The following is a 23,972-nucleotide window of genomic DNA, read 5'->3' as shown; positions in this document are numbered from 1 at the left end:
TGAGCAAAAGTCCCAGAACCACACGGGGGGACCTAGTGAATGACCTGCAGAGAGCTGGGACCAAAGTAACAGAGGCTACCATCAGTAACACACTACGCCGCCAGGGACTTAAATCCTGCAGTTCCAGACGTGTCCCCCTGCTTAAACCAGTACATGTCCAGGCCCGTCTGAAGTTTGCTAGAGGGCATTTGGATGATCCAGAAGAGGATTGGGAGAATGTCATATGGTCAGATGAAACCAAAATAGAACTTTTTGGTAAAAACTCAACTCGTGGTGTTTGGAGGAGAAAGAATGCAGAGTTGCATCCAAAGAACACCATACCTACTGTGAAGCATGGGGGTGGAAACATCATGCTTTGGGGCTGTTTTTCTGCAAAGGGACCAGGACGACTGATCCGTGTAAAGGAAAGAATGAATGGGGCCATGTATCGTGAGATTTTGAGTGAAAACCTCCTTCCATCAGCAAGGGCACTGAAGATGAAGCGTGGCTGGGTCTTTCAGCATGACAATGATCCCAAACACACCGCCAGGGCAACGAAGAAGTGGCTTCGTAAGAAGCATTTCAAGGTCCTGGAGTGGCCTAGCCAGTCTCCAGATCTCAACCCCATAGAAAATCTTTGGAGGGAATTGAAAGTCTGTGTTGCCCAGCGACAGCCCCAAAACATCAGTGCTTTAGAGGAGACCTGCATGGAGGCATGGGCCAAAATACCAGCAACAGTGTGTGAAAACTTTGTGAAGACTTACAGAAAACGTTTGACCTCTGTCATTGCCAACAAAGGGTGTATAACAAAGTATTGAGATGAACTTTTGTTATTGACCAAATACTTATTTTCCACAATCATTTGAAAATAAATTATTTAAAAATCCTACAATGTGATTTTCTGGATTTTTTTTTCTCATTCTGTCTCTCGTAGTTGAGGTATACCTATGATAAAAATGACAGGCCTCTCTCATCTTTTTAAATGGGAGAACTTGCACAATTGGTGGCTGACTAAATACTTTTTTGCCCCACTGTACATACATGTCAATGAATAAAAACAATTGGTTACAAGGAAATTGTACACCCCACCTTGAATGTTATTCGATCATTTCATGGCCGATATCAATAGTATCATTGATTCCGTTACTGTGTAGCAAATCAATGGAACCCTCGATATGTTCTATATGATAGAAGCTATAAACATAGAAAGCTGAAATACTTTATCAGTCAGAATGTTTTACTCTCTACTTTTAAAAAAAAATGTATTTTCTTTTTTTTTGGCAAGCAGTGCCTTTAATATAGTGCAGATGAAAGGTGGGAGACAGAGGGGAAGACGCGCAGCAAAGGGACTCACCTGGGGCCACCGCATGGGGATCAAACCCTGCCGCCTGCTCTACCCACTGAGCTATGCAACAGTCCTCTCTACTTTCTTAATTCACATTTTTATGCCTTGCTTGTTGGCGGTCCAGAATGCTGGGTAAAAATATGTAGAAAAATAATTAAAGCTCCACTCCACTCCAACCTCTCTGTTTGCTTTTTCTTTCTTTTATTTTTCTGTTGTTCACAACTTCCTTATATTCCCTTCCTAATGCTGTCACACTTGAGTTATTTCCAAGCGCATTGTTGTTGTCTCAATTCAATTTTATCTGTCTGTCCATCTTTGTCACATGCTTGTCCTTCCTCAGGTGAACATAGCTGCCTAATCTACTTTACTGATTAAGAAAAAAGTCAGAAGCATTAGCCTTGTTGGCATCTCTCTGGCTGCCTAGGATGTCAATATTCAGTGTATGAGAACACGATAGATCAGGTTTGGAATGTGATACCTCCACACCAGCACCAGCATGAGACTTTATTAAGATAACAATTGACAAATGTTTGGTAGATGCATGTTTGTCACGCGATGACTGCACATTAACAGCCACACTTAACTTACCCACTGTCTGATAAAATAGATTTGACAGTATGCTCCAGTCGCCAATTTACAGTTGAAGCTCTGACAGGTCTATTATGACCAATTACAGTACGCACAAAGTAGCCCTTTCTCGTCTCCAAGCTTTCCCTAATCAGCCTAAGCAGAGGTCATGCCTCTTCTTTCACTCATCTTTGTGAAGTAAAGTAACTGTCTGGTATTCGGAGGATGCCCCATTAACTGTCATTGCTGGGAACAATTACCTAGTTTGACTTGGCGAAAGATAAGACAGGCCTGCAGGTACACGGCTGCCTTTCTGATTGGCTGGCTAGCTAGCTGGCTAAAGGGTTGGACATTCTTCACAGCAACTTTCCTTTTTTTTTCACCCCAGTCTACTTTGTCCAGTTTTTTATGGAATGTGGAATAATAGTTTCTGTTTTAGAACACTGTCACTGTTCCCTTTGCTTGTTTTTCATCTGGTTGGTTTCCTACATGGCTGATGCTCAGGGAGATCCTTCTTCTGAAGGGTCTTCTGCCTGAGATTAAGTCAAAGTTTGAGGAGTAAAACTAACAAAGATCGCCATCAAACTATTTATTTTTAATGCAAAGAAGCACGTATTTATGGAAGGGGATTAAGGCCGGATCTCATTTTGTTGAGATCCGACAAGTTTTTTTTTTAAAATTGAGTTTAGAGATACAAAACTGAATTCTGAGAGAACAGACTGAATTCTGACTTGTTTTTCACAATTCTGACTTCTTTCCATATTCCCATATCCCCTTATAAAATGGCTAATCTTCTCATCCTGGTTGACTTTTGTCAAGCACTTCAGGAAGATACAATTATCTGTGTAATCCTGAGTTTCAAAGAAAATAATACAGAAGGGATTCAGCCTTTGTTCAAAATATCCATCCATCCAGGCAGTCTAAAAGAAGTTGCTTGGAGCTGCTGAAACCAAATATCTGGGAGTTAGTGAGCCGACTGTATGTAAATGTTTGTTCAAGGATGGTTACAAGCACACCGCCAGTTAAAATAGTAATCATATATATTAAAATCCAAAGATGAAGCATAACCAGCAAGTTGTCATTCATTCACTTGTGGTTGTTTCATACTGACCATTTACATTTTTTTCTTTAAAATACATGTGTCCTTTGCTCAGGCACTTACAATGTCTTTCATTAATCACAGTTGATCTATATCTTACACTCTGTCACCCAAGATCAGAACAAAGTCCCGTTTTTACAGATACTTAAAAAATGTCTACGTTTTCTAAATTCAGTCAACAAAGCACATGATAAAGACACCAATAACTCTTCAGATTGTAAAGGTTTCTAAGCGGCCGGTAGCTCTTATATAAATTCTACATTTTTGACATCTTTTAGTCTTTTTTAGCCTTTTGTGTTTAATTGGGCACATATGGCATTATAAAAGGAAATATGGTGATTTTATGGAGGGCAGCAGACTTTGAAATGCTCCATTACCTAGCTACCAATGGTGGACTGACCGCTGAGATACAGGCTACGCTAACCTAGCTAGGACAAAAGACTACCCCACTATCCAGCTTGCTCCTGGTTGTGAAATCAACGCTAAAAATGAAATGAGTGCAAATGATTTGTTTTTCGAGGATTTTAAAACTAAATCATGTGCGCAGTGAGTGGAACATTGACTTCATTTCAGCCTTTTTCTGTCCAAAGATTGTCCCCTAACATCTATCCTTTCTATGTTCCTCTCTTGTCTCTGTCCAGGTACAAGACATGTGTTTCAGCCAGGACAGTCGCTGGGTTACCATCAGCACCCTCCGCGGCACAACCCATGTATTTCCCATCAATCCTTATGGCGGTGCACCCTGTGCCCGCACGCACATGTCACCTCGGGTGGTAAACCGGATGTCTCGCTTCCAAAAGAGTGCTGGCTTGGAGGACATCGAACAGGAGCTGAATAGGGTAGCTGCGCTTGGAGGAGGAGCAGGAGTTGGAGGCATAGGAGGAGGTGGCGGCTGCATCCTGGGAGGAGGAGGCATCGGTGGGCGCTGTAGCCCCATACCTGGCCTGTCAAGCAGCCCCTCAGGGTCTCCACTACATGGTAAGGAGATTAAGAGGGAGGAGAACAGAAGGACCTGCTGTTTTTGTTACCTACAGTATATGCGTGTTGAGGTTGGCATCTAATGAGATATGGTGCAAGGCAGCATTGAGGAGTTTATCCAGGCTTCTCAGGGCCATATCATGGAAGGTTAAATATATGATAGAAAGCTTGATCTATATTTGAACTTGAACTATATTCACATCTTTTTGCAATAGGGATTAAGAATGTGACATTATCAACATGTCTGACCTCTTTGAAGGACCTGTTTACTAACAATTACAGCGCACAAGCTAGCGTTTGCCTATTAAACTTATAACACGATTGGTAGGCACTGTTGTCTCATTGGCTTTAACAGCCAATCCCACGACCAACAAAAAAGGAACATGTTATTACTTTTCATTTGTATCGGTAGATAATAGTGGCATGATAATCCACTGTTTTAGCATTCAGTTAGCATAATATTAGCTATCTTGACTTCTGGATGATTGTAAAGGTGTCATTGTCCCTGTAGATTTGAAGGTGCTGTACCCACTAGTTTATTAATCAGACGTGGGCCTCAAAAGATTAAACGTGGTTAATCTACCGACAGGTCCAGGCACTAACTCAAAACACCTAATAGGCGCCGGCATCAGTCACAGTAATAAGCGGCACATTCTCAAAGTCCTTTGACCATTCTACTCTTAAGAAAAGCTTTTCTCTCTAAGGACATTTATATTTTGCAATCAGCAGAAAAAGGAATAGTGAAAGCTAGTTAATCATGAGAAGTTGCTTAAGAAAAGAGGTTGGTACACTTGAGTCCAGTTGTGTGTGTGATTCCAGCGAGTGATCACCGAGTAGCTCTATTCCTGGGATTCTAATCCGTCTGCCAAAACCTTGTCCACGTTGTTTGTCAAACAACACAGGCGGCTAATCACACTCTGTCTGTGTGTCCCTATATGACATTGATAAACTCTGATAAACACACACTTTGTGTCAGCAGCACTGTTTGACCCCATCAGGTGTTACTTAGTACAAAATAAAACAGTTTTCTCATAAGTCATGTATTTCCAAGAACACACCTGAGCTTTAACTGGTGTGCGGTCCGGGTGATGTCCTTGATAAACACTTCAGAGAACCAGATGACTGGGAATCGACAGTTTTGTTATTGGACATTATGTAAAAAGGTTCAAGGTTCATTTATTGTCACGGTAAAACACATGGCTTTGAAGAAAGAACATTTGTCTAACAACCTAAGTAGTGTTGTGGTTTCGGCAGCATATCCTTCTTAGTAAACTGCCAAGGATGCTGTACTGCCCTACAGCTTTAAAGTGTATTTTACACATATTTTAAACACTCATTGCACCACATGCTTTTTAATTTAAAGGAGAGGAAAACCTTAGCCTTCAGAAAACTGTAACATTTTAAGAGGAAATCGCCTTTTTAGATAATCTTTGACATAAAGTGGTGCAATGATGATGTATTTCTATAGGCGGATCCAGAAGTTAGCATCACAAGGGGTCCCGTAACTAAAATCAAATTGATTTTTCCATTGGATTTAGGAATATAGCTGAAAATAAGATCTCTGGCAGACAGGCGTATGATACTACAACATTTTGTTCGAGAGGATGATCTCATATTATCATATTTACATACTAAAACCACTTTATGATTGTTAAAGCAACCTCCAGGAGTAAAAAACTAACGGAAGACTGTAAATAAACTACAGGACAAAGCTTTAGCACGTCTAAGCTAAAGGTGGACTTGTAATTGGCTTTACAACATTTAATAGTCTCATTTTGTTTCGTGTTGTTAACAATGACGGGGAAACTGCAAGTGGTAAAATGCTGACTCATTTACAGGTTATAGGACTCATTCCAGCACCTCTCTATGTCTGTAGTTGTAGTTGGCCAATTGAATATTGCAAACTCAACAGGTCTAATTTAAGACAACATTGTTTACCATACATTTGCTTTAATGTGATCGAAACATCTGAAAAAAGATCATCATCTGTTTTCTTTTCTATAAACATTGTTCAATATCACAAAGTATATTAATATTGCAATTTGAACTTACAGTATGTTCTACTGTCGCTTGACAAATGACGCCCTTGCTTTGTTTCTCTGGCATTTCTTCCTTGTCTAGACTCAGATTCCTTGGTAACGTCTACACTCAACACACACAGACACACACATTCCTTCACACTGTGAAAAATAGGCCATCAAACATTAAAAGGATGTCTTACTTTGGAGAGTCACCGCTCCGCTGCGATGAGAGACAGAAACATCAAAGTGGGTTACGAGGTGAAAGTGAGGGAGCAAAGTAATGAGGTACGATTGAGAAAAGTAAAGGAGAGATAGTACAGGGTGAACGAAGGGGGAAAAGCGACAGACAGAGGGAGAGAAAGATAGGTTTGTAGTAGCAGCAGCACTGAAAGCTGGGGATTCGGGGAGCATGCTCGTAAATCACACTTGTGTTTCAAAGAAATGCATTAGGGCCACCTGTCAACAATTAGTCCTCCAAGTGATACCTTTCTGAGTGTGCACAAGCGTGTGTTTGTGTCTACATTTGAAGAAGATAAACTATGTACACAACTAATCATTTTTTAAATGGTAAAATCGAAAGAAAACTAATATTTAAAGTTGCTCGACTCTAGAACATTTAGGGTTTTCATAACTCTTATGTTGAAGGGGATGAAATAGTCCACAGGATATTGAAGTCAGTTAACACCTTTCAAGGTACTAATCTGTACCAAATACACTAGATTATCAATTCCGTAGCGTTCCAAGCCAGCAGGGATTGGAAATTATAAAACCTTCCAACACCAAATCTACATCGATTCTGACCTCTTCATCTGCCTTACTTGACCAGGTGCAATGCTTCTACTGTCCGTCATGGAACACGCTGTGGACATATAGTTGCCTTCCCTTTGATGAAGCTGTCAGTTTACTGCCATGTTAAGGAAATACATTTCTCTATTTATGTTTCCATTTTTTTTTCTCTCAAATGAGACCAGATATTCCATTATCTATCCACAAGTTGGTTGGTAGGCTTAGATTAGCTCTTCAGAAAATGAATGACCTGAGAAGTTGAGAAACTCTTATGGTTAATTCCAATCCGACCGTTACACCCTTTCCCTACCCATCTACACTTTGCTTTAAGGGTCTCCACATTACGTTTCAAACCAACTAGTGGCGATTGGGAGTTATTAAACCCTCCAACAGCGAGTCTGCATGGGTCCAGATTAAACAACTTGAATGTTACATTGTATTTTAATTATGTTACTAGGGATCATGTACACCCATGTCTGTTCCAGACAATGGTAGACGTGTGCATTTTAAAGACAGATATACAGTATACACATGCATGGTTGTTAAAGCAGCTAATAATTGTCAGATTTAAAGTGAGAAAAGGTTTACAAAAAAGGAACAAAAGGTTTTGGTTACGGAAATGTTGCCACACAGTATTTTTCTCGAAGCTCGCTGCTGTATTTACATCCTACACCTTAAATAAGGGGCCTCATTCAGCTCGGAGTGTGACTACAGCGGAGTTCCCTATGTCACAGTTGAAGGTTGTAGGGGTCGGCTTGGAATGGGGCCAATGAGTGAGCGTTTGGACTTCATAAAGTCGTTTCTATAAATGTAACATGTGACATTGACCTTCCATTATTTCATAAATTACAATTGTCTGCGTGTGGAGACATGTTTTGGGGGGTTGCGCGGAGAATTTAGTCAATGTTAAATTACACTTTTCACCCAAGCTGTTGCACCAGTACAAGTTGATCCTCACCCTCAGAAGCAAGCATGTATATTTACATGGTGCAAACCAAGAACACAAATCACAGGTCATTATCAGTTCACCAGACACATGTGTCTGGTGCAAGGTCGTGTAGGTCTCTGTGTGTCTGTCATTTTAAACAAATTGGCTCCGAAGCCTCCTGCCGTATGTAAATTTAGAAATCCAGCCCCCCTCAATCACTACCGCTGCCGCCAGCGTTGATAAAACCTCCATAATTTGCGGAAATTTCACCGGATGAAAACACATTAGGTCACACACGCTTTTCTGTCTGTTTTTGTGTCCCGGGTGTGAGTTTTGGGCATTGAATGCACTTTTCAAAAGCTGGCAGAGAGCAACAGGGTGAGGCAAGCCGGGGCCAGGCCACCTAGCCACAACAGCTGCTCTGTGATTGTCGCCAGTGAGGACAGCGTTGATTTTTGGAAAGGAACTGAAGAAAAGTACACATCCTCCCCAAAAGCTGCCAGCCCAGGCCACCGGCGAGCCTAAAAATAGAGGCTGCAATTGCCGTCTTCTTGTCACTGTTAAAATCTAGGATGGCTATTTACGTTCCTGTGTACAGTTAAATTTCCACCCCCATCCCTTTTTTTCATAGGTTATTTTTATCTTTTTTTGATCAATGTTTTGAGATTCAAAGTGAGGACTTATATTGTGACAGTTCCACGTTGTAAAGCGCGGCTGGTCTGTGGCCCGGCACACACAAGTCTTGATTAGTAAGTGCAGTTTCTGTACAAAGGGAAGAGGTTATTGAGGCAGTACCCGGCATATGGTAGCCACTGTACAGTTGTATTATTAAAATGTTTTTGGATCCAACCACAGAGGACTACTGTATGCAGAGGTAGAAGAAGTACTCAGATTCTTTACTTTATTAAAGGAGAAATATTACATTCTAAATATACTCATATTACAAATAAAATCCCTGAATTCAAAGTGCTACTTGAAGAGGCCCTGTTATGCTTTTTTGGGGTGTTCCCTTTCCTGTAGTGTGTTACAGTTGCATGTAAATAGCCTGCAAAGGCAAAGTTCCCTGCATAGGGAGGTTTGCTCTGACACTTTGTACCTGATAGGCTAAGGGGCGGGACATCTGTCAGCAGAGTGGGCTCTGGTTTCAGACAGAGGGTGAAAAGAGGTGCTGCAGCACAGCAGTATGAGAAAAATAATATGATTTTTAAACATTAAATCATGGAGATATGTCACAGTAGAGGCACACAATACAAATATGAACCTGAAAATGAGCATATGTCATCTTTAAAAAGACACTGGTATTATCAGCTAAATGTACTTTAGCTACGAAAAGTAAATTATGCAGATTAGCTATTTGGACAGCATTATATTTTCATAGAATATTGTTTTTTTCTTTTCATCACAGGAAACAGTACAGCAGTAGTACTGTATCGTATCACCATATCTATGTCTATGAGTTTTAAATAAATGTAGCGGAGGGCGAAAAGTTAAATATTTATTTCAGAAATGTAAAAAAGAAGTACAACTTTGCATGAAATACTGATGTTCAAGTAGAGTAGAAATGATGGCAAAATGGTGTTTCAATACTGCACTTGAGTAACATTTCACCACTGAGTGTTTGATAAAGCAGGGTGCTCTTCTCTGCATTGGCTGGAAGACTCACATTGTCTTTATTTTCCTTAAAATCAGCACCAAACTTAGTTTATATTAATAATAACAAAAACAACAGACTGTTTAAGTCAGAGAATCTGAGACTGGGATTTTTTTAAATACAAAAAAAGATGTGTTCATAATTCTAAATTCAACCATGTGGATGAGGATTGTGAAAAGTAAAACCTCAAAACACTGCATATTAATCTATTATCATATTATTATGAGCCATTTGGGAGAGTTTGAGAGATGATACTTATTTATTTTTAAATCAGTATAATGCATTGTTTTACAATTTAATACATTATTTTTGGGCTAGCTGTATAGACTTATAGAGCTGGCAGCCCATTTATGGGTCTTGAGGAGGACGCAGGTTCCAATTCACCTTGGGACCATTTGCGTGTTATCCCCTCTGTCTCCCTCTTTCAACACTAACGCTTCAATAAAGGTTATGAAAAAAAATATTTAAAAAATAGATTGTGCAATTGTCTGCAGTAAAACAATGTTAAATGACAAATGTTTCATGCTTCTTTGTCTGAGCCCCGTTCATAATTCTTTGTGAGAGACTGTTCTTCCCTCTATTGTAAAGTAGATTGAGATCAGGCTTTCATCTGCTGCTCAGAGGTCTACATCCAGAATGGAATACATGTTTTGTTAACGTGTTTACGCACAACTCCGGTCAAACACATCAGTGCGAGCCTATTAGTCAGAGCAACAGATTTGTTTCCTCACCCCGCAGAAGCCCCGGTGGTCCGATCACTGAGCCATCTGGGCTTTGGCGCTGGTTCAGAGAGAACGGGGGCGGCAAAAAACAAGGTGTGACGGGAAACAGTTAATTCAGTTGTTGATAAAGGGACACTTCCTTTCTGCTATTAGAGGCTGACCGTTTGCTTATTTGGGTTTGGACTTTGGTGTTATCTTGCCTCCCTCCTCCCCTCTGTCAGTCATCGGCCCATGGTGAAAAACACCAACTCTACACCAAGGACGATGCCAGGGAAACTTGACCTAATAACTGCCGGTGTGTGACACTTTAGTACATGACATTGGTGTGTCCTTGTTTTGACTGTATACTGTAGTAAGTTGAATACAGTACAGTTGAGTATGTTGAAATCTTGGCTTCACACAGATTGTAGATGGGTTTAACAGAGCAAGTTAGCATGCTAATTTCAAAAACGTGTAGCAGAATGAAACAGTGAGATAGATGACTTGTCCAGATTCCATCATGTCATCATGATGAGCTGTCTTGGATCAGCGTCCAGACTGAGCTAACCGGCGTTCGTAAAGCTACCACAGGCCCACATGTTGGTCATATTTTTTGTAATTAAATTTTCTGCACTTTCTTTTAAACACCCTATTCTAACTTCTACATCCCCACTGTATTGTTATAGCATCCATAGCCTTTCCTAGATAGCCACTGACGATGCCTGCAGTGGTGTTACATTTACTCCAGTACTGTGCTTAAGTACGATTTTGGGGTACTTTCCTTAAGTATTTTCATTTTATGCTACTTCATACTTACTGTACATTTTGAAGCCAATATTGTACGTTTTACTCCATTACATTCATTGAAGAAAATCAGTTAATAGTTACTTCATAAATTCAGATTATAAGCAAAATATAATATATCATAAACTATGATATATTATAGGTTAAGATTTTGAGCAGCAGTATATCAAGTAATTAATTTAGCTCCACCTTTACCAGCAATGATGAACACATTAATGCATGAATGATAATAATAATCCAGTTAATGATTATAGATTATTCTAAAATAGGACATCTTGCACAATAAGTACTTATATTTTGATGCCAATTATTTAGTATTTTTACACTGTAGTATTTCTACTTGTACTTCTTTATTTTCCTCTGTATACCTGTAACACACGCAACCCCCAACCAAAAATACCAGAACAGTCACATTTAGTAATAGAGTAATATAGTTGCAATCTCCAAATTTAAATTGCTGAAAATACAGAGGACATTATCATTAATCCAATATGATTCTAGCAAAGATAAACCTGCTGGTTTAACATAATGTTTCTTTACATAACAACATTGGTGATTTTTTTACCCATAAATCCTCATGCAATCATATGCCGAGGTAGTTTACCAATCACCGAGTGTAACCATAACAGCAAAATAGTGGTGACAAATCATGATTACGATAGCTAACTATTAAGGTAACCATGACAAAGGGGGTAAATAGGCATCTACCAATCAGAGGGTTATTGGTTCGATTCCCACCTCAAGAAGTCAACATGTCAAAGTGTCCCTGGACAAGATACTTAACCCCCAAAATTGCTTCAAAAGTGTATGTAAGTTGCTTTAGATCAATCTATCAAATAAATAAAAAGTAGTTGTTCATGCCATAAAAAAGTATGTTATGATCTAATGGAATTTGTTAGTAAAGCGAAGGATTTATGAATACTAGTTAATGGAACACTTTGGTATAATTACCCTAAATTATAGACATTAAAGCTTGGTGGTATCCCTGTGTTTTAGTACCGGAGTTGTCCTCTGAGTGGTGCTGTGAGGTCAGGATTCAGCGGTTTGCAGAGGGAGGAGCAGAGACAGGAAAAGACTTGAAAAGCTTGAGTTGTGCTGCAAGGGTTTTGCTTTGATACAAATCTAACAGCAGAAGAGGAGCGGAGCTTTTCTCTGGCTTTTTTAATGAATGGTCCCTTCCTTCAACTAAAACAACTTTCAGCCGTCTTTTATTTTCTTCTCTTTTAAAGAGGCAGTCTGAACACTGTACTGTTGTATATGAAGAAAAAAAAACATTCCTGGATTTGTTTGACATTTTTGCATTTACGTTCCTTTTTCTTGTTGTTTCCATATTACCATAGAGGACAGAAGGACCATTTTAATTGGATCTTTATCATTTCTTAAACCTATGAAAATAAAGTTGTGTTCTTTTTTCTGAGAAGTGTTTATTGCCCTTACATTTTTGACACATACAATCCAGAATCACATTTAAACCATAAATCGTAATAATTTGCCCAACAAATGGTTGCAGAGAAAATACAAAATTACAAATAGCTTTTCTAAAAGGAGCAGATGTTCTTTTAAAAGCATTTTTTCCCTCAACCTGCCATATCGTCAAGAGGATTAGGGCTTTGTACATTACTCAGTACATTTGATTTAACAGTGTTTGTTACAGTGTGTGTGCCATCAAAGGTAAGCTGTAGTGGCTTGTGTTTGTTGCCGGCTCCACCGGCAGGCTTCTTCTCCCCTGCGGTCGGCCAGAGCCCCGCTCGGCTTGAGTCAATAAATGGAGAGCTCAGCGCAAAACCACACAGCAATCGAACAAGCTGTTTACTCTAAAAATTAGCCTTCCCCTGTACTTTTAGGGCTTTTAAAGCGACCAAAAATACACAGTGTGAAGAATATGTATCTTGGCCCGCGTTTGGGGCACCGCCAAAGACCTCTGTCCTTTTTATACAAACCCTAATAACACAATCTCCACAACCACTAAGCTCTCTTATCACTGGGTGCCCGCCACTGCACTCATCATTATTTGATTTGCAAAACTGCGATAGAAAAATAAAATAAAGCAGGCTTGCCATTACACACAAAAGGCACGCTCTGAAAAAAGCCAAAGCTTTTCCTTGTCGCAGGTTCAATAGATTTTACATCCCACCTTTGTTCCGCTGCAGTGTGAGGATAATGGGTTTTGTTTTCTCTTATTTTAATTGAGTTTTTCTGTGTTTTGAAGCTTAAAGCCAGTAAAAGTGTTGGTTTTACACTTAACATGTCAGTTAATAACCTCATCACCTTTCTTTTATACATTGTATACTGTACATCACTTACACCTATCCTTTGTGGGTATACAATATACGAACAAATACAATTATTTGACATGGGTCATCTTTGAAAAAAAATAGTACTAAATATTTAGGGTTAGGGTTAACACCAATTAATTTCGATAGAAATTCAAGATATTCTGAACTAAAACCGAGGGCATTTTTGTTAATTTATTGATCATAGATTCAAAGGCTTTATTTTTCACATGCACAATAGGTACAGCATAGTTTTGTCAATAAACATGTTAAGTTCCTCAAACAATGCAATATAGGAAGAGGAAACTAAAAGGAACAATGTATCGAATGGTTTATGGTGTATTGTAACAGTAAATATAGTAATCCATATACACTACTCACTAGATATATTCCCGCTTCAAAGGCAAAGTTAACCTATTAAATTCACATTACACGCCTTTCTTTTAAACTGTCAAACTTTAAATTGACATCATAATGTGTTTTTTACTATTCAGACTACTTTCACAGCTTCAGTGTCAATCATCATTTTTCTTTTTTTTAAAGGAAAATCACCAATAACATAGATTGGTTATGTAGGAAATGTTTAATTATTTTGCCCGCTCTTTTTGTGTTATTATATATAATACCAAAGGTAATTTAGATTGTATTTTATACAAGCAATATGCAATTAATTCCATGTGTTGAAGATGAAAAATACGATGAAATTAAGATGTTTTTTTCTAACCTACTCTACTTTATGATTGTCGCTGGAGTCCTTTATTTCCTTATAAGTCCTGCCAAATCCAACACAAATAAACTTAAGCCACATTCTACACAGTTCTGATACCTGGACGGCAAAATGAAGTTCAGCATCTAACCAGAGATTCAAATAGAGAATAAATTACAGTTTATACAATATAATTTAGAATACTGGAGATATGAGTTTATGGAGTATGGACAGTATAAACAGTGTGTATCGAATAAGTTAATGCTGTCTGTATAATATTGAAATACTTTTGAAAATAGATCTCAAAAATATATGTAAATATATCAGGTTTAAACAAGTTATTTTCACTTTTATTAAAATAAATGCACCAATCACTTACATCTTACAGAAGTTTCAACATTTCACCCTTTTTTTATTTTTATGTTGAAATCTGGAAATAAAGAGCGTAACGGGAACCATGTAATGAACTCTTTCCTTCTCCAACTGTCTCTGCCTCTCCTATTTACTCTCCTTTGGTTTGTAAGTGTGTATGATGTGTGTGTGCATCTGTTTACACCCCCTCTTGCCAAAACGCACGCACACACACCTCCTGCTTTCCCAACATCACTCTTTCCTGTGAGCTACTAGCTCCTTGACACAAATCAGATGATGGCACCACGCACTCACACAGACACGCACATAATGTTGGGTTGTGGATGTCATCTGATCCGGTAGAGATGTCTGACCCCCCCTGTCCCCTCCAGCTCTTCTTGCTGGTTACTCAGTCATGTCTGATGAAGCCGGATAAATACGGACATGCTGTAAACTTAGATATCTGATTTCAGGGTGCTGTTTGTGTTTTTAAGTTAGCGCATGTTCCATTCACCTGATTGTTTTCTTATGATTATGATGGGCTGTGCGTAGGAAGTGTGAATCAGTGGTTTTGGATGTAGTGTATATCATTTGTTTGTCTTCACTGCTAGGGTCTATTCCTCCTTATTACAACACAAACTCCTTTCACAGCACTTTCTTCCCTTATTTACCTTTCAAATATTATGAAAGAATAGAAGGAAAAAAATGGTGTCCTGGCATTTTTTAAATTTTATTTTGAGTGTTTGTTTTTTTATTAGCTCCCTGACATGAGAAATGTCAATGAAAATATATTAAAAAAATGTTAGCTTGCCGTTTGGGAGCGGAGGACTGGGCAGGAAGCCATTTTCACACAGGCCAGCCTGACCTCCACTCTTAGCTTCGACTGCAAATAGTAAACAAGCATTGTGGTCGCTCGTGCAAAGAGAAAAAAGAGAGGCGGGAAAGGCGAAACTGAGAAGATAGATCCCTCCGCTGCGAGGTTACCTGAGAGACAAGGGAAAAGAAGATGACATGATGGCTTTTCCACCCGTGTTCCGATTCCTTTGCAAAACAGTAAATCCTGTGAAGTTTATTTTCTTTGCAGCATCTGTGTTTTATAAGGGCTCTTTTAATTTGTTTTTACTCTGTCCAGTGGGGATCCCAGCTCCTTCTTCCTTTTTTTCCTTCCCTCTTTGTGTTCGACCTTTTTGAGCCCTCCCTGCGTTCATCTCTGTCTCCCTCTTTCCTCCCGCCTGTGGAAGTTAGTGTTTTAATAATAATACTTTGGGGAAATGGGATAGCAGAACCGCTTTCTTCTTCGGCACAAAAAGAGTCCAACCCCTCTTTTTTTCAATCCCCTGCTTTAATCCCTCCCTCCTTTAGGACCATCAAGGTATGAATGGTGGAAAGTGGGTATACACCAGGGATGTCTAAACTACGGCCCGGGGGCCAACTGAGGCCTGTTGTCTATTTTGAAATGGCCCTCTGCTAATTCAGAAAAGCACCCAACTTTTGCTCTTCTTATATTGTACTGATTAAATATATACTTCAACATATATAACACAGTAGTAATCATGTGTTAATAAGCCCACATATCAAATAAATTCAGTAAAATAAAGTAAAAAATGTTTTTCTTGCAAATCTTAGTTGATAAAAAAGCCCAAAAACGTAATTGCATAACAAGCTTGAAATAGACCCTTCCTATTTTCCCTTATTATAAGCAAATTTCAGGCTTCTGTTTTAAGGAATGATTTTTCAACACTTGAAACAAATGAAACATTATGGATAGCTGTGATTTAGGTTTTTTTTTTTTTCTTAAAGCATTTTCAAGTATGAAGCATAATTTACCTACATTTGATTGATTTTGTTCACTTAAAACTCAACTTATGAGGCATTATACCTCACCTCTAGTGAGTGGCCCAGCACTTTGTATGTATTTCGGTAATGTATGTGGCCCTCAGTGAAAAAAGTTTGGTCACCCCTGGTATAGACTGATACATTGTAGCTGATATAGGCTAATTTGAATAAAACTGCACTTAGAAGTGGTGGTAAAAACTTACATTGTTAAAGCAAATACAGTACTTGTGTTTTATTACCAATGTAAAAACAATATTTTTATCCTATTACAACAATATGTTAAATGGCAATGGACTGCATGTATATAGCACCGTCCATTCTTCTTGTTATCAGAAAGAGATACATTAACAAGCTAAAAAAACTTCCAATCATTGCTTTGGTTCTGAACACTTGATGCCAGGGATATTTATTGGTCAGTATATCCAAAGTTATAAGGAAAGAGAGCCTTAATTTTAGGGCAGGCAGTGTTAGAGGTTACGCAAAACAGCCCATATTTTAATATAACATAATTGCTATATATGCAATGAGAGTCTATAATAATGGTAGGCTAAGATTCATGATCTAAAAGCTGTAGCAGAGATTTTATTCTTTCTGATAAGAGTCCAATGCTGTTGAACAAATTAATCAACTGTTATACAGTTGTTGTTACACACTACAACTGTTGCCTTTTGTATGCAGAGAAAAGGGTTTCATCTTGTTGGCCAGGAAGTAAGCAAAATATATCGACTGTCCAAAAGCATAAAGTCTAGTCAAAACCATAAAAAAAGTATTCCCCTGCAGGGACTTTGTTCTCTTCCTTACTCTGCTTCTTAACCCAGATCCTTTTCTGACCTGCTAGAGTTTTCTTTTCCCTTGACTGAAATATTCTCTTCTGGCAGAACAATTCAAATAAGACACAGTGTCTGTGGATACACACGGTCTTCAGAGCTTGTCCTTTTTGCACGTTGGCTACTCATCGGCAGCCTGCTGCTTGTATTGGATGCAAATTGCGTATTAAAAGAGGGGAGAGAAACATGAGATAGCGTGTCACGGACTGGCTGAGAAGAGGGAAAGAGTGCGAAGGTTAGAGCGAGAGGCTTAATGCGAGGAGAGAATGCAAATGCTGTTGAGACAGGGACAGATGGACGGATGGATGGATGGAGAGGAGCTGGATGGATGGTTGGATTAAAAGGAGACGAGGGTCAGGTGACAGTGTGACTTTTTGGCAGGGTCAGAGTTTTCTCCGGACGACTCGACGTTGCTGGATTTGCATTGATGGATCTTTTTTCCATGGGAATGTCATGTATCAGTGCTTGGGCACATCACACCCCGGTCATTAATCAAATCATGGCCTCCGTCGAGGGCTATCTGTCTGTCTGACGGACTTTTTTCATCTGTCTCCCTCTCTCTTTCTCTTTGTAGTAACCTTGGTCCGCCTTTTTTCCTTTCTGACTTACCTTCTAGAAGTTGTTATGTAATAAAATAGCCATATACCTTAGCAAAATGTAAGACCATGTTAAAATGTTATTCAGTTTAGTTACATTTCAACAGGCAACTAAACAATTAATTTTATACCATCAACATTAGTTGTGCTGCTATAAAAAGTATGTCTGTAGTAATGTGCTATCATTGATAGGTACAAGTTTTAATAATGGTACAAGGAAAATATCGCCTGTGATAAATATGGCCGGTATTCCTTACATTCAGAATAAATATTGTGATCTAAGGCTTTTGGATTTTCTTTGGCTTCACAACTAAATTTAAAGTTTGCAAGGCTATTAATAAATCACATTTGAACAGGAAGGCTATTCAAATTGCTTGAAAAATAAACATATATAAGCATTACGACACAAAAGGAACACATTATATAAGTGAACACAAACTAAAACAATCTTAAAAACAAGACAGGTAAGAATACAAGATAGAAATAACATTTTAGAGTATAAATATGTTTGGGATTTAATAAAAAGCAATAATATATTCCCACATTTCCAAAAAAACATATGCAGTCTTTATTCTGAAATTTAAAGCAATGATGGACCTGCCTGATTTCTACTCCCAATCTTTGACATTTGTAGAGGTAAACCTTCCCTTTATCAGTTGTTTTACTCATTTTGTCTATAACCCACCACATACACACCAACACACATATCACTGCTGCCTGTCTCTCAGACATCCAAGCTGTCTTCCCATGTATCATCTTCTGCCCGTCCGTGTTCTCCAACACGTTCCACATTAACTTGTCTTCCCCCTTTTCACTGGGGGGGTGGGGTTATGACAGTTGAGGAGCGTTTGGCCTTGAGTGACAGCCAGGCATGATGATCAATTCTGTTCTAGAACCTCGCAGGGAGGCTTATTTTTCAAGGGTGGGGGACTACCGCATATAAAGCAGTGAAGCTAAAGTCCTTTTTGAATGACGATGCTAAATTCATCAACACCCCCACCCCTAAATCTCAACTCTCCACTCCCTTCTTTGCTGAAGCACCATTATGGCTATTCAGGCTGCTTCCTGTACAGATTTTCCCCCCCCTCCCCTCAACACAAAAGGTGGCTGCCCAAGCTCTCAGGGTGTAGCTTTTGAAATCTGGTGAACTTTCAGGATCTGCCCCCGTACAGACCTCTGTTAGTCCTACCAATAGAGGAGCAGAAGGAAATGAAGGACAAGTTTGTGTAATGTTCTTCCTCTCCACCTCTGAAGGTCATGTGGCATTGTGGGCCAGCAGAGGTCTGAAGGACAGCCCTTTAGAGGCCCACAAAGCGAAGGTTTGGCAGGACTATTGAAACTCAGAGCTACACGTTAATGATCTAAAAGACTGGTCCAAAACACTCAGCAGTCCCTTTCCGCTCGCATTCAGCCTCTTCTTGATCGCTCCTTTCCAAAGAATGACAAGGCACTCTCCTCCTCTACCTTTATTGTAACCTTTGATGTCTGCCTTGTTTTCTTTGTCTTTGCGTCGTCGTCCCCCCCCCCCCCCCCTCCTTTTCATTCCTTTATACTGCGGGGCTGTCACTCATCTATTAAGGCAACAAATGGAACAAGGAAAACATTCAGAGAGCGTATTGTGGTTTGCTCTTTATTTCTTTTGAAAGCACTTTTTTTTAGCCGGGCTGCAGGGTCCACTGTATTTGTCGTGGCTTTGTCACAGGATTACGGGGACATATTTGTTTTATTAGCCACATTTCTTTCCCCCTATAGTGTAATGTTCCTTTGTTACTGTTTCTGTATGACTGTTTCTTTTCCCATTGTAACAACATAACAATGAACTTGGCCCTAGTGGTATGTTGCCATGCAGTTTTTTGTCGCGGTTTAGAAATAAGCTTTGGAGATTTCTGCCTGCGTCCATATACAATGGAGGTAAATGGAACTGTGCTTGCAATTGATAAGTACTGAAACATGATGTATCGCAATTCAACCGCCACAAGAGAAACTGAGTCCGATAATAACAATATTTTAATTTTTAAAGGAGTTGTTTTCAGTAGATAGAATTCCATTTGAAAAAAAATGTTGTTGACAAGATGTTGCATAAAGCTGAGTTGAATTGTCATAAAACTTGGCTACAACTCAAACTCAGGATTTTGCCAACAGTAATATACAATATGTCTGAATTCAACGGCTTTAGAACTCTTTTATTGTGTTTTTAAACTCATATTAATGATTGAACAACAGGTAAAAAGTGTCTTTCCACATGCTATTTTACACTATGATATATATGCTTTCGCTTTGTCGTTTGAAAAGAAAAAAAAAACATTTGTTTGTTTTACATGCACACAATCGCATACATTATTTTCCGAAATCTCAGCTTGCTTTGCCAACAAATGCTAAAGTGTTATCGATGGAAGTTCACAGTATGTGTTTAGTTAAAGAGTGAGTGTCACAAGCTAGCAGCCTCTCTCCTGGTATACCTGGTTACATTCATTAGACCTTTGACATGGTCTGATTATGTTTTGCTTGAGCTGCATTTGATTTGAGATGTGTTTCTTTGTATCCTCCATGTGTGTGTGTGTGTGTGTGTGTGTGTGTGTGTGTGTGTGTGTGTGTGTGTGTGTGTGTGTGTGTTTGTGTTGATTGGCCTTGATTAACAGACTGCTAGGCACTAAAAGCCGAGCTACAGCCTTTGTAATGTAGCATCTTGATCTGGTTATTTCCAATCATTCCACAGGAGGCCTTGAACCTAGGGTTATGTGTGTGTGTGTGTGTGTGTGTGTGTGTGTGTGTGTGTGTGTGTGTGTGTGTGTGTGTGTGTGTGTGTGTGTGTGTGTGTGTGTGTGTGTGTGTGTGTGTGTGTGTGTGTGTGTGTGTGTGTGTGAGAAAGAGAGTGTGTGAGAGAGAGAGAGAGAGAAGGTTTGGGCTTAAAGCTTCAATATAAGAGTGCTCAGTAAATTCAAACAAGGTTTTTATTTGTAACAGAAGGTGTTTCAGCTTTGTAAACACCATGATTGCGATTATTTTGACTGAAATTGCAATTGCTACATTATTCGATATATTCAAGGGAATTTTATATATATATATATATATATATCTTTGGGGCCAGAGATAGAGGGGACGACACCGGCTGAAATCTTCCCGCGGGTTCAACTTGGCAAAAGACACCGCATTGGGGCCACAAGCCCTAACCACTGAGCTATAATGCAGCCCAAATTATAATTTTAAAAACACATTAACCCTGTCATCAAAAAATATATTTTAAATGATGTTTGTGTGATTCTTTTTAAGACGGTTGTACCCAAAAATAACTATATTAAAAAAAAATAGCAAAATACCAAAGTACCATTTGTATGCCAAGACTTTTCTGCTTCAGCATAATACTTCATTCTCAATGACATTTTCACCTTGCCTTAAAAAAAACTTGTCATTTGGATATTAAGTTTTGATAAAATGTGCCAGCCCTATAAACGTCTAGTCTGCAATTCAAAGTGAGTGATGGATAAAAGTGAATGAGGGAATTTCTAATACAACTCAAATTTAGAACTGAGGACTATCATCTGTAAGGATAAACAAGGAACCTCTGAACACTAAAACACTAAGTGTGAAAGGTTTTACCAGAATATCACTCAATGGGATTCTCAGTACAACTACTGGGAAGGCTCTTGATTGAAATATTTCACTCAAAAGAGAAAACCAATATTTTTCATGTGATTAATTCTGTATATTTTTACGTTTCCAGCTAAGCTGAGCAGCCAGGATTCATACAACAACTTCACCAACAACAACATGGGAAACCCACGGCTCGCCCCACTGCCGAGCCTCACCGTGGTGCTGCCTCTGGCTCAGATCAAACAGCCCATGACCCTGGGCACCATCACCAAGCGCTCCGGGTAAGGAAGCACACTCATGCACATCTTAACAATTCACTTTAACCCCATATTGTGCATTTATAAGCCTTCTTTAAAAACATACTAAAACGATTGTTATATAGCTGTAAGCAAGGATTCCTCGTATCGGGGTTGGTTTCACAGCAAAGATCGGATTGCTACACATTATCCCTTACTTGTCAATCATTTATGATCTCTTTATACACTAACAGACACAGTACAGAAGTTATTATACGACTGATAGCTACCAGATTACTGGTGGATCCTAGTCTCTATGACTAAACAGCCACAGACATGTTTCATCTGTGAAGAATAAATAAGACCAATTTTTGAGTTAAGGACAATCAAATCATTTGAATAAGTCTTGCCTCGGAATGCCAGAAATGATTTACAATATTTTAATTTGGATGTGTTGTACTTTTATTTATTTGTTGTTGATTCCAAATGACAGCAGGAGTTGTTGTAGAAACCCTGAGAAGGTCAATACATTTGATTACAGCTACATTATATTGCATCATTCAGGGTAATTAATCACTGCTCACAAATGCTAAATGCTAGGTTACAGAAATAGTTGTATTTATTTATGTTGTATGACAATACATTTACGCTTAGCAAAACACATATTTCAAAATGCACAACAAATCGAATAAAGGAATTAACTCATAATATAACTCTTCAAACATATACACACTTTTGTCTACTGTTTTATTTCTTCAGCTGTATCCACAGAGATGCCATGTGAAAGACAACATGAGAACAATTAAGTTATAATAACATTCTAATAAATAAACAAAATAATATAAAAAGAAGAAAAAAACGTTATAAAGGAAAGGAAGAGGGGTGTTGGCTCTTTGTCCAAATGTATTATTATTGACAATACTGTGAGAATACTCCAACATTACATCACTTTTTATTACTTCAGTTTAATCTCACACTTTTTCCCTTCAGCTGTATCCACACAGTCTATACTGTACATAGAAATGCAATGTGAAAAAAAGCTAAATAACAAAGTGAAAGACACAATGTAAAAACATAAATGAAATGGAAAAAAATAAATTGTATAAAATTAACAAAAGCTTTCCATTTTTGAATAAATCCTCCATTGCCATTGTAATTGTTTAAAATAAAAACTCTCTTTTGTAAAAGTCTTTCAGGTGCAATGCACTCACTGAGTATATTTACAACTGAAACTATTAAACTGGGATTTCTCCAGAGTCAAAGCGTTATTGGCAGCCTCACAAACGCGACTCATTTACAGTTTGGCTGCCGTTGAAGAACATTTAAATCACACTGTATTTCATCCTTAACTTCAGTCCCGTGATTTGCTGTCTTTTTCTATCAATCACACTGTAAAAACACTGTATTGTGTCAACAAAGGCCGGAGCTTTTTCTCTCGCATCCATCCGATGCTCATGGATTTCTTGTCTCAGGCCACCACTTTTTTGCATAGGCTAATGAAGCAGAACAGACATGCGAACTTCGTCTGCGGGCTGTTTGGAAAGCAGATAAAACATATAATTCACATCAAAAATAGGAATAAAACCCTTAGCATAATTTAAAATCATAATCAAGTCACGGCAAATGCGGGTTAACCCTGCAACCATTCAGTATTATAAGAACAAATTAAAATGACCTTCGTCCTCGGTTATTTTTTGTCTTCTTTTAGACCTGGATCGTCGCCATGCATTAAAATCATGTAGTTTTAAGACCATGAGCAACAACACGCCTTTGCTAAGTGCATTTACATAGAGTACAGGTGGCTCCACAAATATGATTTTAATATTTTTATTTAAATGTAATTTTCATGCCGTGTTTGAATATGAAATGCTATAATGATGCGAACGGACAGTGATGGATTTATTCTCGTGTGATATTTGATAAGTGAGCTTTAGAGACGTGATACTGCGGTGGAGGTGACCAACATTAAGCCTTCCTTTCAAAGCATTAAGATGACGTGCAGAGTGCATTCGGTTTGCGACACGTATTACTGCTTACTTTGTCCCGCTGTGGAATATTTATCATGATGTCCTGACACTGGTGGTTTTGCATTTGGTTTTAGCAGTTGTAATGTTGAACCTCATACGATGCAGAGTTCTCTAAATCGGTCGGATTTAAATGGTTTAAACTGTCTTAAATTCCCTTTCAATGAGAGCTTTTGTGTTGCTTGTGTTCATTTTACATTTTCTGTTGCTTTTCTCAGTAAAAATTATTATTTAAATGTTTATTTTCATCTTTATGTAATCTGTAATAATGTGCATATTAGATTTGTCTGTCCTTGCTGTAGTGCTATTGCTCTTTTTTCATTTACTTTTATTTTTGCTTCTCTATCAGTTTTCTTCTTTGGTCAGTTTTAAATCCTAATCACTCATCATTATCATTATTTTATTTTTATTGTTTTGTTTTTCTGGCCAATGGATGTTTAAGTTAGTTATTTGTTCATTGTTGTGCCTCAAAGTGTATGGGTAAGCAGTAATAACTACTTTTATTTATTTATGTATTTATTCTCTAATTATTTTTTTACTGCTGCAAAGTGCTTCTTTTTCTTGTGTTGCTCTTTCCAAATTCCACACGTTTGTCATGGTTATTCCTTTAAAATATACCGCAGTATATTGTTTTAAACCATCGAGAAAAGGCACAATATAACAAGTGTGTTTC

General features: G+C 38.4%; 1 protein-coding gene across 3 annotated transcripts in view; it reads left to right on the top strand.

Annotated features, from left to right (window-relative positions):
* Window positions 1-23,972, top strand: part of bcas3 (BCAS3 microtubule associated cell migration factor) — a 290,982-nt gene that overhangs the window by 50,524 nt on the left and 216,486 nt on the right. For all 3 annotated transcript variants that reach the window (XM_063907800.1, XM_063907801.1, XM_063907802.1), the window contains exons 15-16: window positions 3,632-3,968; window positions 21,170-21,320. In XM_063907800.1, the coding sequence (XP_063763870.1) occupies window positions 3,632-3,968; window positions 21,170-21,320 (488 nt within the window). The remainder of the gene's footprint in view (window positions 1-3,631; window positions 3,969-21,169; window positions 21,321-23,972) is intronic.

Source organism: Eleginops maclovinus, chromosome 18 (genome assembly GCF_036324505.1).
Source record: "Eleginops maclovinus isolate JMC-PN-2008 ecotype Puerto Natales chromosome 18, JC_Emac_rtc_rv5, whole genome shotgun sequence".
In the NCBI taxonomy this organism is placed as follows: domain Eukaryota; kingdom Metazoa; phylum Chordata; class Actinopteri; order Perciformes; family Eleginopidae; genus Eleginops; species Eleginops maclovinus.
This window is presented reverse-complemented; position numbering and strand designations above follow the sequence as displayed.